Here is a 17,122-nt window from a genome sequence, read left to right as displayed (position 1 = left end):
GATGGAGTAGAATGTGGGAAAGTGAGAGTTCATACACTTTAGTAGGAAGAATAGAAGCATGGACTATTTTCGAAATGGCAAGAAAATGCAGAAGTCTGAAGTGCAAAGACACTTGGGAGTTCTAGTCCAGGATTTTTTCATGGTAAACTTGCAGGTTAAGTCAGTAGTTAGGAAGGCAAATGCAATGATGGCATTTGTTTTGAGAGGACTAGAATATAAAAGCAGGCATGTACTTCTGAAGCTCTAAAATGCTCTGGTCTGACCACATTTGTAGTAGTGTATGCAGTTTTGGGCCCCATATCTCAGGAAGGATGTACTGGCCCGGAAGCATGTTCAGAGGAGGTTCACAAGAATGGCCCCAGGAATAAAAACTTTAACATGAGGAACGTTGGAGGACTCAATCTATATTCAATGCGTTTAGAAGGACGAGGTGTATCTAATTGAAACTGGACAGAGTGGATGCTTCCATTGGATGAGAGACTAGCACCAGAAGGCACAGCCTTTGAGTAAAAGGAAGATCATTTAGAACCGAGATAAGGCGAAACTGCTTCAGCTAGATGGCAGCGAATCTATGGCCATAGAAGGCTGTGGAGACCAGGTCATTGAGTATATTTAAGACTGAGACAGATAGATTCTTAGGGATTAAGGGTTAGAGAGAGAAAACAGGAGAAAGGGGTTCAGAAACTTATCAACCATGATTGAATGGTGGAGCAGACTTGATGGGCCGAATGGCCTAATTTCTGCTCCTATGTCTTATGGAGAACAGGCCAATCTTCCTACCCTGCTTCACTGCAATTATCAGAGGTGGGAAGAATAAAATGGATTGGAATAGAGAGCTGGTCTCTCAAAAATATTCATAGCAATATGAAAATTAAAACACTGAGAAGTGCCCAGCCTGTTCATTGTAATGTTTTTAAAGGCACAAAATAAAGGAATAGTTATATCTGAAAGTTCCTTTTGATTATACATCTCTTATTACAAGAACAGATATGTCCAAATTAAACTGGTGGATATAATGCTCTATGGTAGCCCATACAAAGTCCATAAATTGAGCAAACAGTGATCAGAGAGGTACATCTGGGGTCGAAACACATTCCTCCACACCAGCAGCGTTGAGCAAGTGATTGAAAATATGACCAAAAGCACGACTGCTGTTTTTCTGGCCTCACAATTGGATGTTATAGCATTCCTACATTTGGACCCTGCAGTTTCTAGTTGAGATTTAATACTTTAGGACAATAGCATTTCAACACAGCTTGCATTTTTCTGATTGGGAATACTCAAAGTTTGCTTCTATATAATACTCTTTACAGTCTGATCCTATCTCTGCCTACAGCAAGAAGCAGATGTTTTAAAGGAATGATAGCAATGCAAGAGAGCTTCTTACATTTCATTTTGATTTATCTGAGTTATTTTCTGACCGCAGCTAGTCTTAAAGTCATCTCCCAACAATTATAAGTAAGTTCATGATTTTTTTTGCCCTCCAAGAAACAAACTAATCTGAAGGTTTACCATGTAGTTGATGCCAAATGTTATTTCATGATGTTCCAATGAAGAATCTTAATGTTTTGTATGTCAATATTGCTGTATAAATACAAAGTTCCTCTTGTTAAGTAGAAATATGAATGGTCACCAATTACTGGTTTGAAAAATCCTGGAGAAATCTACTACTTAGAGGAGAAATAAAAGTGAAATTTAACAAACTGAACACTTCACCTGTTACTTACTTCAACATTGTAATAATCCACATTATGGCAACTCAAACCAAAAGAAAAGGAAAATAATTTGTCAGCACTAGTGACCAGAGCTTGGAAACACTGACAGACTCAATGAAGATGTTTTTAAATAGGGGAATTGCGCAGATGTCAAAGGGGTAGGGGTTGTAATTGGAAAATCATATTAAAGAACGATGTGTGTCAAATATAACTGACATTACGGTAATTCACATCATAAAGACTAAAGAGGAGTTTGCATACAAAAGGACATAATAATTTTAGCATACAGGTGTAAGCAGTGAAAACCCAAACTCACTTATGTTTTTGCATGTATAAAAATGTAAAGACAATCATCTAAACATCTATCAGGACTTTCAAAACACCCAACCCTGGACCAAATGCATTACGATAACAAAAGCTTTTGTACAACTTCTATGGAGGTTAATCTGAAAATCTGAAGAGAATTGGAATGGTTTATCCCTGATATTTATTGATGAAAAAAACCCAAAGAATTGTAAATACTGAAAATCAAACAAAAATAGTAATTGCTAGAAAATCTCAGCAGGTCTGGCAGTCTCCATGGAAAGAAACCGTTCTTCAGAATGGGATTTTGTTTCGGATATTTATTAGGCCATTCGCTCTTGAAATGTGGTCAAATTTGTCAGTCTTTCTTCTATCTTCCCCAAAATCTTGAGCAATATTTAAATAAAATTACATTACTACCTGATGGAAGACTCTACGAACAACCTCAATAAATAACTGTTACAGACAAGGGTTTCCAACGTTCAGCAGATTTGAGATTTGACATTAAGATTCAAAATGGTTAGAATAATTCAAGGTTCAAAGGTTAGAAGCACAACAAAGTACTTTCTTGCTGGTCTAAAAGGGATACACTTATTACGACTGCCATACTAATCGAAAATAATCCATAGTAGACTTCAAATAAGCAGAGACAGGTTTAACATGCAGATCCACTCACGTCAAGGAAATGCACATTGTTTGCAAGCATTCAACAAGACTGCAATGAGAATTCTAATAATCCTACTTATGTCGATGCATTTGCATTCAGTCAAAGCATTATTTACCTCATCATAGCTGTATCTGTACTCGCCTTTCTTTGATTTAAGGTCCCACAACACCAGAGTTCCGGATTCGAAACCAATTAACAGCTGCAGGGACAGAAATGACAAAATGAGTCAATTCTATTTTCTACTGTTCAAATCCATCACCTCTCATATTAACACCGATTCCAGGCACGAGGGTTCAATGTTTGTCCCTAATGCCCCAGGCTGGGGAGATTCTACACACCTGAATTTACCACCAGATTACTATGTTGCCATTAAAGTTACTAAAGCACAGGGGAGCAGATAGATCCCTTGAACTGCCCATGTTCACTGGGCAAGTTTACTAATAAATGAAGTACTGGACTGTTAGCACCTACAGAATAAGTCACCAACTGACATCCTCTGAAGAGACCAAATGAAGAATCTCTCTTTGAAAGGAGCTCGGTCACTGTGCCATCACTCCTCCTCTAACTTTAATTCATGAAGGTTTCTTTCTTGCTTCTTCTTTAACATATATGGCTAATTGAAAAAGGAAATAATTGGGTAAAGCATCCTGGCTTGCAACCAGCAGCTTATTTTCAATTTCATTTCAATTTCAACCAAACAAGATGAACAAGTAAAGACACCAACACTAAGGTCAACTCAAAAACTGCTCTGCTCAGTGTGATATCTACTGAGGCAACTTTAATTTGAAGACAGCTAACCAGGGATGGTGCCAAAGAATGTCTCAGGTAAAGAGTGAACCGATACATTCAATTTGCAGGATTAGTATACTGCAGAAAAATCAATTCCAATGAAGTCAAAATAGATCATTTACTTTTAATTGACTTCACGGAGCCTAAAAGGATGCAGCAGTGAAATTAATGAGACTAGAGATCTCTGGAAATTGAAAGAGAAAGATGTTAGGTGGATAAATATGAATATCTAAATAAGCAAAACACCATAATAAAGCAATTCCAGTAGAATAGTGAACAGTTGTGTACACATTAAAAGAGTGAATAAACTCCATCTGATCTACCCATCTCACTGTGAAAGGTCAATGTCCTAAAATGCCAACTCTATTCCGTTTCATATGCACTACCAGGCTTGCTGACTTTTTCCAGCAGGTGTGTTTTTACAGCACTTTGTCACAGAAGTTTCACTCACTCATGATGGCTTATTTACCTCCTCACGGTAATCTTTACGCACCATTATAACACATGCCCAAGAGAAACAAAGTCCAAACTATCAAATAGTATGCTCAGTAAAAGTTTCACTTCAACAAGAGGCTGCTCAGCAAGTCCCCTAATTAGAGAAAATAAATTAAGAAAAATGAGTGAGGTAGGTAATTTTGAGAAAATCTGAGTACAATCACCTCTTAACCAAATGAGGGGACAGGGAGTACTTTGTTCAGATAACGGATTGTTTGGATAACTGATAACGTTGTTACAGGACCTTGAGATCATGTTCAGATAATCTGAAATTTGGATAATTGATGTTCGGATAACCAAGGTTGTTCTGTACTACATTTTCCCCAAATATGGAGGTTTTTTTTCTGGTAAGGATATCATGGACTATGGAGTTAGGGTGGTAAAATAAGTTCAGGTTCAGATTAACCATATTGAAACGGAAACAAAAACAGAAATTGCTGGAAATACCCAACAGATCTGGCAGCATCTGTACAGAGAAGGCAGAGTTAATGTTTTGGGTCCAGTGACCCTTCTTCAGAACACTCGGTAGCTCTGTAAAGGTTGGTGTTTATGGAGAAGATGGGGTGGGGGGGAGGGGAGAAGTGGGGAGGAGAAATGATAGGTGGACACTGAACCCAAAGAGACAGAAAAACAGCTGGACAAAGGAGTGGGTCAAGGTCAGCCTGGGAGGATACGTAGCTGCTAATGGAGACCATTAGTGGTTGCAATGGGTTGTTTATGGAAGCAGCCCAAATGATGACAAGGTTGGGATAAGGACATGGGAGAAGGTGCTCAAACCCTAAAATTGTTGAACTCTATATGGAGTCCACATGACTGCAGAGTTCCCAACTGGAAAATGAGGTCTGTACTTCCAGCTTGCACTGAGCTTCACTGGAACATTGCAGTAAGCCTGAGGCAGAGATGTTGGCCATGGAACATGATGGTGTATTGAAGTAGCAGGCAAATGGAAGCTCAATCTTTTTTGTGGACAGAAAGTAGGTGTTTTGCAAAGCTGTAGTTTAGAGGAGACCACATTGTGAGAAGCAAATACAGTAGACTAGGTTGAGTGAGGTACAGGTAAGACACTGCTTCACTTGAAAGGTGCATTTGGGCTTTTGGATACTGAACAGAGAGGAAATAAACGGGCATGTGTTACACCTTCTGCAATCACAGAGGAAGGTGTGTGGGGACGTGTTAGGAGTGAAGGAGTGGACCAGGGTGGCCAGGAAGGAACAGTCCCTAGGGAAAGCTGACAAGGAATGGGAGGGAAGGGGAGGCACCTCACTGGAAGTGAAGGAAATAGCAGCTAATGATTCTATGGATGTGGATGATGGTGGGGCGGTAGATGGGGACAAGGGGGACCCTAACACTGCTATGGGAACAAAGAAGGCCAAAGTGCAGATGGTCAGACCTGCCTGAGGGCCCTATTAACCACAGTGCTGGGCATCTCTGTTGAGGAAAAAGGTTGACAATGGGGTCACTGAAATGTCCAAGTTGGCATCAAAACAGATTTTATGGAGATAGAGGAACTTGGAGAATGAAATAGTGTCTTTACAGGTAAGCAGGGTGTAAGAATATATCAAAGTAACTGTGAGAGTCAGTGGGTTTATAGTAAATGTTGGTGGCCAGCCTATCCCCAGAAATGGAAATAGATGTTGAGGAAAGGAAGAGAGGAATTATGATGAACCGAAAGTGACAGTAAAGTGGAAATTGGAAGTGAAATAAACTTTTCCAATTTCATACAAGAGAGGGATGCAGCACTGATGTCATCGATTTACCAGAGAAAGACTTGTGGTTAGGGGTTGGAGTAGGACAGTTCCAGATACTCCACAAAGACAGGCATAACTGGGGCCCATGCAGGCACCCATGACTACATCTTTGATCTAAAGGAAGTGACAGGAGTTAAAAGAGAAATTGTTCAGAGTGAGGACGAGCTCAGCCAGGTGAAGGAGGGTGGTAGTGGGGAAGGGGACCCTTTTTCCAATAAGGAGCAGAGAGCTCCAAGACCATCCTGATAGAAGATGGACATGCAAAGGAATTGCATACCGCTTGCTCAATGCAAGGCTGTATTCAATGCCTGTCCTACATATAAAATTGTTGCTAGTGTACATATCCTATGGCCTCAGATATAACCCTCCTTTTATACTAGCCCCAATCTGACCCACACTGGATTGCCAGCTTGGTTTTGCCACAGAAAAAAAGACATGCATTTATGTTGTCTTTTATAACCTCACAATGTTCAGAAGGGGTTTAAGCCAATTAAATGCTTATGAAGTGCGTAGGAAACATGGTAACAAGCACCCTTCAAACAGCAAAGTGATAAATGGTCAGATATTCTTTATGTCCATCTAAGGTGGCAGACAGGGTCTCAGTTTTATCAACATCTTCCAAACATAAGTGTGACAGAATGTCATTAAAGACAAAAAATATAGACGTGCTTCTCTTGCATATGACATTCTCAACTCAACTAATGGACGTGTCACAGCAGAGCAATAAAGGTTTTATTTGACATAAGCACTCCAGCTTCCAGAATACAGGAACAAAAATGGGCCATTCAGCCCCTCGAGTCTGTTCCACCAATGAAATCAGTGGACCAACTCCACATAGCTGCTTTTGGCCTATATTCCTTAATAGCTTTGCTTACCAAAAATTGATCTCAGATTTAAAATTAATTATGGATCCCATATCCACTGCCATTTGTGGGAGAGTGTTCCAAACATATATCACCCTTTGTCAAAGTCACACAGCATGGAAACAGATCCTTCAGTCCAACTCACCCAGGCCAACCAGGTTTCCCAAACTAAACTAGTCCCACTTGCCTGCGTCTGGCCCATATCTCTCTAACCTTTCTAATTCATGTATCTGTTCAAATACCTTTTAAATATTCTAACTGTACCTGCCTCTGTGGAAAAAGTTGCCTCTCATGTTTCTTTTAAATCTTTCCCCTCTCATTTTAAACCTATGCTTTCTACTTCTGAACTCCCTTACCCTGGGAAAAAGACCTTTACATGGAGAAAGATTAGGACTGACTGCTAAACGAATCATCTGTCACTCCCACTGTGAACTAAGTTTGAGGGTCATGCTTGCTAACGTTATATGGATTAATTCATTTAGCCACTAATATAGCTGTAGTAACTCAAAACACTTGATAAATCGTCTGTCAGGTTATTGATTAGTGACAGACATACCAGTGCAGGGAACAAATATTGACAAAACTGATGGAGAAACTGTAAGTTGAGTGCCTAACAGAGTAATGATTTTCTGTTACTCTCCTCCTCGACAAAGTTTATTCCAACCATATTACATTTATTCTATCACACCTGACTAGATTATTCTTCTCACATATTACACTCAACCTTGATTTCCAATTTATCAAGAGTGGGAAGTGACTTAAAACATATTGAAGAATTGAATAGCTTCACATGAGGTGCGAATCTATGAAGGTTAATACCACTTTTTGATTTACAGTTCTTGCCTCCTGAACCGCCTCATTCTCCAAAATGTTAAGGAATCTTGAAACATTGTATATTTCTGTAGGAACAAAGATTCTACCTGGATTTCAACTTGTTAGCTGAACTGTCCAGGTTTCAACCCAGCTTCTGCAGAACCCTCCAAACATTTCCACAATAGACTACACTTTTAGCCTCAAAATAACTGCTTTTATTAGTCTGACTCACAGTGAACACCAGAAGTTTTAAGAATTAGATTACACAGATTTATCGGAAACATTTTTTTTCAGTCTCACGTAAAACTAAATTTTATGCATGCATAATCCTTTTTCTTCCACCTGACTGATCCATCCAACTATAATTTCACACTTTGGATATCCAAATTATTCAAAATACACCAAAGTCCATGATTTTCTTCCAACTTGCTTGCATATGGAGACTATTTTAAAATAAAAGGTGCTTAAAAATGCAATTCATTATAATATGACTGAACCCAACTGTGTGGTTTTGAATGGACAATGTGTGGTTAAAGGCAATCTGAGCATATACACTGTACAAAGTGTACATGTGAAAAGTATGTTTTTTTTAAAAGGGGTCTTAAAAGGAAGCCACAGAGGAAATTTGCAGCTAAACGCCCTCAACTGTGCAAATTTGTTCCACTCACAAAGTAGGAAACATACATAGACATATCCACAATTTGGAATTTAAAAATAATAAATAGAATGTCTTGGCTTAGAGAATGTTTAATTTTACTATATTCGGTATCTTTGCTTCTCTTCTGTCAAACAAAGTCTCTGAAAAACTCTTCCAAGTTTAGCCAATTGCACGCAGTCGTATTGTAAATAAAGGCCGATTGTTGCCGGTCTTTGGCAATGGAGAATTAGGGAAATTTTGATAGAACAATACAAGTACTTGATAGATCAATCCAGGAACACTGAACAGTCTTGGTGTCCTTATCTAAAGGTAAGATATATTGGCATTGGAGGTAGTTCACTAGGTTGACTCCGGATATGGAGGGCCGCAACTGTTGTGACCAAGTTTAAGGTCACATTGAGTTCAGATGTTTTGGAATTGTCAACAGGCATAGACTGGCCAGAATTAGATTAGCATTGGGTGTCAGGTCAAATGAGGCTGTGTCAGGTCTTACCAGGATAGTTTTGAGTTGGATCAAAATGGCTACTCTAATTAAAGTTTCAAATACCTTCTTTATTGTACACACCTACGCACCCTGTTATTTCATTGAATTCCTTTATGACTGGAATGAAGTCTGCTGGCAGGTTATTCAAAAATATTGAGGGAGAAGAAAAGCCATACTGGAAATATAGATACATAAAATTGCAAGGAGAAAGATAGGATTCTCCCACATATATGAACTGGAGAATCCTAATAAGTTTTGTTGCATAGAAGGGAAATACTAAGCAGTTTGCATTGTATAGCACTGTTTGTATAGAGTGGACTCTCTAAATATTTTACAGTAAATTAATTTTACTTTTAACAAACTGCATGAACTTGCACAGAGCCAGGTGCCATAAACAGCAATGAAATAACTGCTCAGAGAATCTGTTTCTGGTAGTGCTTTTGGAGGGCCAAATGTTGGCAAAGATACTAGGAGAATGCTGTACTCTTCATTTAAAATAAAAAATTGGCTAAACAGAAATACTGGACATCAGTTTAAACATAGGCAAAAGTGAGTACTGCAAATGCTGGAGATTAGTGGTGTGCTGGAAAAATACAGGTCAGGCAGCATCAGAGGAGCAGGAAAATTCGACATTTCAGGTAATTCTGGGTAATCAAAGATGGAGGATGGGAAAAATTTCTGGTTTTAACAGACTGCTCTTTTTTGAGGTACTTTAGGTGTTGGACGTGATTTCCTTGAATTCCAAGAGCAGCAATTTCTATTTTATATGCTGTTGCATTGTTTTGGAACTTAGCAGGGGAAAAAAAAAGTCAAAACAACAGCACTTTTAAAAGGGAGAGAGGAATAGACAAAGGAAGCACATGGTGCAGGAGAGAAAGAGAGAAAGAAACCCACATTGCTATGTGAAACAGCAGTGAACCTGCACAATTACTGCTTTTGCTGTTTGAATTCATATATTGCTGGACATCGGTGTGCGTCTGGGAAAATTAACAAACAGCAAAATTCACAACTAATTTTGCAGGAACCTGTTTGGGAGTGGTCACAGCACAGAAACAGATAAATGAATATTTTACAGTAAGTCTGCAGTAGCGAGTATAGTAGGTTCTTTCTTGATTATATGTTACATTGAGATAGGTCTCTTGATTAAACTTAAAAATATAAGCCATAAGTATTAATTTATCCTGGAGCAGTGTTTTGTAGGGGAATAAGATGATGCTACTTTCTGAGTCTGCAGAATGAAAGCAGCAAAAATGGCCTTTAGTAGATTGATATGCTCTTCTTTCTGGATTAGTGGTGCTGGAAGAGCACAGCAGTTCAGGCAGCTTCCAAGAAGCTTCGAAATCGACGTTTCGGGCAAAGGGCTTTTTACCTGTTTTTACCTGACATGCTCTTCTTGTCAGATGTGGGATTTGAGGGGGAGTTTACATGTTACTGAGGATTATATCTGTAATAAATGCCATTGGTTGCGAATCCAACAGATCAAATGGATCAGTTGGCGAGACAGTTAGAGGCAATGAGGAATTTACAAGAGCAAAGGGATGTGATCGTTGGCAGGTATAGGAAGGGGAGAAAAGTCACAGATACAGTCACATAGATGGGTTAACTGCTCAGGTGAGAATTAAAGGTGAGAAAGGTAGGCAGGTACTGCAGGAGTCTTCTGTGGCTAACCCCATTTCAAACAAGTATGCTGTTTTGGAAAATGTAGGGAGACAGTGAGGAAAGAGATCAATCTGAAACTAGTACAGTTGAGAACAGAAGCGAGTCAAACCATTAGGACAGACAGGGACAAAGCAGAGAACAAGGTGAACTGATAAATTAAACTGCATTTATTTCAATGCAAGGGACCTAACAGGGAAAGCAGATGAACCCAGGGCATTGGTAGGAACATGGGACTGGGATATCAGAGCATTTACAGAAACATGGCTCAGGGTTGGACAAGGCTAGCAGCTTAATGTTTCAGGATGCAAATGCTACAGAAAGGACAGAAAGGGAGGTGAGAGAAGGGGGAGTGGCAATTTTGATAAGAGATAGCATTACTGCTGTACTGAGGGAGGATATTCCCAGAAATACATCCAGGGAAGTTATTTGCATGGAAGTGAGAAATAAGAAAGGAAGTATTATAGACCCACTAATAATCAGAGGGAAATTGAGAAACAAACTTGTAAGGCGATCTCAGTTATCTGTTAGAATAATAGGGTGGTAATGGTAGGGGATTTTTAACTATCCAAACATAGACTGGAACTACCATAGTGTTAAGGGTTTAGAAGATTTAGGGTGGAGAGGAATTTGTTATATATGTACAAAAACATTTTCTGATTCAGTATGTAGATGTACCTACCAGAGAAGGTGCAAAACTTGACCTACTCTTGGGAAATAAGGCAGGGCAGGTGACTGAGGTGTCAGTGGGGGAGCACTTTGGGGCTGCCAGCAACCATATTTCTATTAGATTTGAAATAGTGATGAAAAAGAATAGACCAGATCTAAAAGTTGAAGTTCTAAATTGAAGGCTAATTTTGATGGTTATTGGCAAGACTTTCAAAAGCTGATTGGAGGCTGATGTTCGCAGGTAAAGGAACAGCTGGAAAATGGGAAGCCTTCAGAAATGAGATAACAAGAATCCAGAGAAAGCATATTCCTGTCAGGGTGAAAGGGAAGGCTGGTAGGTATAAGGAATGCTGGATGACTAAAGAAATTGAGGGTTTGGTTAAGAAAAAGAAGGAAGCATATGTCAAGTATAGACAGGATAGACCAAGTGATTCCTTAGAAAAGTATAAAGGCAGTAGGAGTATACTTAAGAGGGAAATCAGGAGGGCAAAAAGGGGACATGAGATAACTTTGGCAAATAGAATTAAGGAGAATCCAAAGGGTTTTTACAAATACATTAAGGACAAAAGGGTAACTAGGGAGAGAGTAGGGCCCCTCAAAGATCAGCAAAATGGCCTTTGTGTGGAGCCACAAGAGATGGGGGAGATTCAAAACTAGCATTTTGCATCAGTATTTTACTGTGGAAAAGTACATGGAAGATATAAAATGTAGGGAAATAGATGGTGACACCTTGCAAAATGTCCATATTACAGAGGAGGAAGTGCTGGATGTCTTGAAACGCATAAAGGTGGATAAATCCCCAGGACCTGATCAGGTGTACCCAAGAACTCTGTGGGAAGTGATTGCTGGACCAATTACTGAGATATTTGTACCATTGATAGTCACAGGTGAGGTACCAGAAGACTGGAGGTTGGCTAACATGGTGCCACTGTTTAATAAGGGTGGTAAGGACAAGCCAGGGGACTACAGACCAGTGAGCCTGACCTCAGTATTGGGCAAGTCGTTGGAGGGAATCCTGAGGAACAGGATGTACATGTATTTGGAAAGGCAAGGACGGACTAATAGCTCCTTGAAAGTGGAGTCGCAGGTAGTCAGGATAGTGAAGATGGTGTTTAGTATGCTTTATTGGTCGGAGTATAGGAGTTGGGAGGTCATCTTGCAGCTGTACACGACATTGGTTAGGCCACTGTTGGAATATTGCACGCAACTCGGGTCTCCTTCCGATTGGAAAGATGTTGTGAAACTTGAAAGGGTTCTGAAAAGATTTACAAGGATGTTGCCAGGATTGGAGGATTTGAGCTGTAGGGAGAGGTTGAGTAGGCTAGGGTTATTTTCCCTGGAGCGTCAGAGGCTGAGGGCTGACCTTACAGAGGTTTATAAAATCATGAGAGGCATGGATAGAATAAATAGGCAGAGTCTTTTCCCCGGGGTTGGGGAATCCAGAAATAGACGGCATAGGTTTAGGGTGAGAGGGGAAAGATATAAAAGAGACCTAAGGGGCAACCTTTTCCATGCAGAGGGTGGTGCGTGTATGGAATGAGCTGCCAGAGTAAGTGTGGAGACTAGTACAATTGCAACATTTAAAAGACATCGGGATGGGTGTATGAATAGGGAAGGTTTGGAAGGATATGGGCCGGGTGCTGGCAGATGGGACTAGGTTGGGTTAGGGTATCTGGTTGGCATGGACAAGTTGGACCAAAGGGCTGGTTTCTGTTCTGTACATTTCTATGGCTCTATAACTTGGAAATAGACACAGTTATATAGTATGGAAGCAAACCCTTCAGCCCAAACCGTCCATGCCAACCAGGTTTCTTAAACTGAATTAGTCCCATTTCTGGCGCATATCCCTCCAAATCATTCTTATCCATGTACCTGTCCAAATGTCTTTTAAATATTGTTACTATATCTGCCTCTGCCAATTCCTCTTGCAGCTCCTTCCATACATGAACCACACTGAAAAAGTTCTCCACTCACCTTAAATCTATGCCCTCTGGCTTTGAATTCCCCCACCCTAGGGAAAATATCTTTGCTATTCATCTTCTCTAAACCCCTCATGATTTTATAAATCTCGATGAAAGGTCACCCTTCAACCGCTTACACTCCAAGGGAAAAAAAGTCCCAACCTCTCCTTATAACTCAAGCCCTCCAGTCCTGTAAAACATTCTAAGATTTATCAGCTTTTAATCCCTATAACCATTTCCCCACTAATACGAATTTGCTTCAGTTCCTCCCTCTACTGAAGCCTGTGTAGGTTTTTATTTGCACTTTTCCTGACATTTCAGGTTTACCCTGGATGTCAATAACTCAAGGCAGATCTACCCAATTTGATTAAAGCAAAGTCCATTACCAATACTGCACTGCAAAAATTTTTACCCATATAGTGCCTACAATTACAAGTGAATCAGTACATGGACTTCGAGTCATGGAGTCTTACAGCATGGAAAGTCTTCAGTCCCACTAGTCCACACCAACCATCTTCTCCAAGCTATGTTTTACTTTAAAGCAAAATTTCTGTGCAATTGCAAAAAATTGGTGTGCACCTTTTGACACAATCTACAGCTAATACAGATAGGAAGAACATGGCTTTTGAGATCTAAAGACCTTTTCATTCAGATCAAGGCAAACAGAAATCTAATGTTTTGAAACAGTTAAGTACAATGAAAAGTGATGCATCAGAAGCTATGAACTGGTGGAATGAACCAAGCAGTACAAGAAATGTAAACTTAATTGAATAATTTAAAACATAAATATAGTCCTAATATAAAAGGATTTATTTTAGTTCGAGTATAATCTCAGAACAGGATACATTGGAGAATTGAATGTTCAATAACTGTAGTACAGCTGACACAGCATCTGAGCAAATCTTCAACAACCATTTTTCACAATCCATTGTCACTGAGGCCAATTTTCAGCAGATACCCATTATTCAAGACACATGTACCTTGCCTTCATCCATAGGGTTGTCACTGATGTGAACAATTAATCCTGGGTGAGTTTTTGATGATCTGAAATTAAAACATTCATTTAGTTGTAAAAGAAAGGAAAAAAACATGGTTGCGTAAAGATTTCACACAGTACAAAACTAACAAAGATTACAACTTGCACAAAGAGCAACTTTTAACAACAACAACTTAATTCAGCTAGTTTCTCAGGCTGATGCAATTTAATCCAGCTGAAAGAGAATTAATTCAAAAATGTGGCATATAACCAATCGCAAGATTAGTATAGAACATCCTTTATTCTCATGTGTACTCAAGTATAGAGTACAGTGAAAAGTTTTACAAAGTAACCTTTTATGGCATCATTTTAGGTACAAGTACCCAGGCACAAATCTTAGCTGCAAAAGAGGAATAAAAAGTAGTTGCAATACTTTAGTGTTATAAACCAAACCCAAGCAGTGAAATAATAGCAGATAGTATTCCAATTGATCAACCAACCATCAACAAAAGCTAGCCAGGCAGCATTCAGACAGGCCAATTGATTGGGCATCAATCTCTCAAAACACAACCACAGAAAACTTGCATTTATGTAGCACTTTTAAAAAAAAATGTCACCAGGCACTTGAGAGCACAAAAAGGGAAAAAGGAACAGTAAGGAAGAGGTTAGAAGTGTGGATGGCCAACAGCTTGGTCATGTAGATTGTTTTGTGAAATACAGAGGGAATATCGGTGTTTAGAAAGGGAGTTCTGATGTATTGATCCAAGATGGTTTAGGCAAAAGGAGCAGGAGGAAGGCGGCATAAGAGACTCAGGTCAGGTAACAGAGGAGAGAGGTTATGTCAGCATTGGAAAAGGCTGAAAAACATGGGTTGACTTACTAATGATAGTTGAAAAAGCCTAACAATTTTAAACATGGTAAGTTGGGGGAATACATGCAAAATTGTCCATATAGTGTTCAGGAATGTGTAAGTTCGGTGGATTAGTCAGGGGTCATTGTAAGGGAATGGGTTTGGGTTGAGTTACTCTTCAAAGAGTCGGTGTGGCCTTGTTGGGCTGAAGGGCCTGTTCCCACACTGTAGGAATTCTATGGCAAAGTTAGAGGTCATAGGCAAGTGAGATATGATTTTTATTTTATTCACTTGTGTAATGTGGGTGTTGTTGACTGGCCAATATTTATTAGCTATCCCTAGCAGCCCTCGAACAGAATAGCTTGCTAGGCCAATTCAGAGGGCAGTTGAGAGTCACATTGCTGTGGCTCTGAAGTCATATATAAGTCAGACCAAGTTCAAATGCAAATTTTCTCGCCGAAAGCAAGTCAGTGAACCAGAAGGGTTCTTCCAACATTTGACAATGGTTTGATTCTTACAACCATCTATCATGGTGGGATTCAAATCTGGGTCCCCAAAACATTAGCCAAGTTTCTGGATTAATAATCGAGCAACAATACCAGTAGGACATCATCTAGTGTTACGATATGGCATGGATATCTGCAAATGGGTTTTAGACAAACTAGTTCATGGAGGATACAGCATTAAATGCCTGTCAAAAATGTGTATCTTGTAGTTAAGAGCAGAATTGAATGAGAGTTTCAAAAGCAAGTGGACCAAGGTAAGAGGGGAAGTTACCTTTGTGATGAACGCCTGAAATTGGAAGCACAGTTTAGTACAAAAGAGGGTGTGCATGGGTTGCAAAAAGTCAAGTTTAGTTTAGTGGATCAAATAAGGTGGAAGATAGGTTCAGTTCAAAGGTAAAAAAAAACTGAAGGTTATTGGAATATAAGTGGATGCTAAGACAATGTCAGTGGATGATATGGCAAAGTATGTAAATGAGCAGCAGCCTTGGATCCGTGAATAAAGATTTTATGGTTAAGATCACATAGGGTACTAGCAGAACTAAGTGAGGGTAATTTCATTATGTTGAGCAACAAAGGAAGAGGAGGAAGGATAATGATAGTTAATTCAGAGGATACAGCAGTCAATGCACCATTGTCAGAGAACATTAACTCAATCTGGGCATTTCAATGTTAGTGAGGGTTGGAAATCAGGCTGTAGAGGCTTCAAAAAGGAAAATGCAGGAGAGTTAGTCACAGGTCTGAGAAGGAGTAACAAGTTCAAAGGATAATGGAAAGAAGTGACTTGTACAAGAAGTTTCCCACAAATTGAATCTAACGCTTTACCAGTTGCAGTTCAAATATATCTGGGCAGTATTCCTCATGCAATCAGGTAAATATTACAGTTCAAAGAAAATGTATATTAGGAAGTTTCTTTTGCTCTGATTGAGACAAATCTTATTCATCTGCATAACTAAGTAAACATTTTAGACTTTTCATGCACTCACTGTGTTACACCAAATATACTACACAAAACCAACAAAATATTCTGATGTTTCTTTTGGCCAGCATTTTCCTGCTTCTAGATCAGTGTACTTAGCTAAATGCATTTGACATATCACAAAAGGTGTTATAATTTGGAAAAAAAATTAACTGGCCATTTAACAATAGGGATATCTGCCTTAATACGCGGGATGTTTTCACACCTCGGCATTTTGAATGAACCTCAACATTTTAAGGGAAAGTATGTCAAGGGATATGGAATTAAGGTACAGCTCAGTCAAAACCGGTTAAAAGGAGCTGAATTATCTATTCCCACATCATTGATGTTTATGTTGATTGTTAAAGAGTTCTCAGTAAAAGGTGTTTTGAGGAGGAAAGACAAAATAAGAACACTCACTGGTCCATGATGATGCCAATTTATGTTGTTGCCATGGATCATTTAGTTTCAAAAATAAATTTGACTACACAAAGTGACCACATTAGAGGCTGAATGTATTGATGTAACTTTTAAATCAATCTCATCTGCCCAACAAGCTTCCTGCTTCCTTTTCAATGTCATCAGATATTTGGCATGTCCTGCACACCCAAACATAGGCAAGATTTAAACTAGAGTCCATTAAAAATAAAATTATTGTGAATGGCTAAACATCTGAATAAACGTTCATACCCGTTGCAACTATGCCTTTCCAGTCTATGTTGTTGCCAGGGCTACACCATTTGGCAATCTAAAACAAGAAATATCTACATATCTCTTAATATGATCACTAAAGGACAATACAAAACAACAATGTAGAAGATCTGAGGCAATCTAATGGAAATGTTCAAAATTATTGATAGAGACAAGTTGTTGCCTCTGGTTGGATGGATGATTCTAGAACATGAGGGGTATGATCACGAAATTAAAGTTAATAAGGTTAGAAGCACTATTTCACATTAAAAGGTAGTGAAATTTAGAACTCTCATCCACAAAAAATGCTGAGGCTCAGTCCAC

At 39.2% G+C, this 17,122-nt stretch overlaps 1 protein-coding gene across 7 annotated transcripts in view; it reads right to left on the bottom strand.

Moving 5' to 3' along the window:
- Nucleotides 1-17,122, bottom strand: part of stxbp5a (syntaxin binding protein 5a (tomosyn)) — a 243,691-nt gene that overhangs the window by 131,477 nt on the left and 95,092 nt on the right. For all 7 annotated transcript variants that reach the window (XM_043696459.2, XM_043696460.2, XM_043696462.2 and 4 more), the window contains exons 6-7: nt 13,802-13,865; nt 2,801-2,884 (exon numbers count right to left, since the gene is read on the bottom strand). In XM_043696459.2, coding sequence (XP_043552394.1) covers nt 2,801-2,884; nt 13,802-13,865 — 148 coding nt within the window. The remainder of the gene's footprint in view (nt 1-2,800; nt 2,885-13,801; nt 13,866-17,122) is intronic.

This window comes from Chiloscyllium plagiosum, unplaced genomic scaffold, assembly GCF_037043375.1.
Source record: "Chiloscyllium plagiosum isolate Xiang-an unplaced genomic scaffold, Cpla_swu_hap1 HiC_scaffold_10, whole genome shotgun sequence".
Taxonomy (NCBI): Eukaryota; Metazoa; Chordata; class Chondrichthyes; order Orectolobiformes; family Hemiscylliidae; genus Chiloscyllium; species Chiloscyllium plagiosum.
Note: the sequence above shows the minus strand (reverse complement) of the source record. Positions and strands in the feature narration are given on the sequence as shown.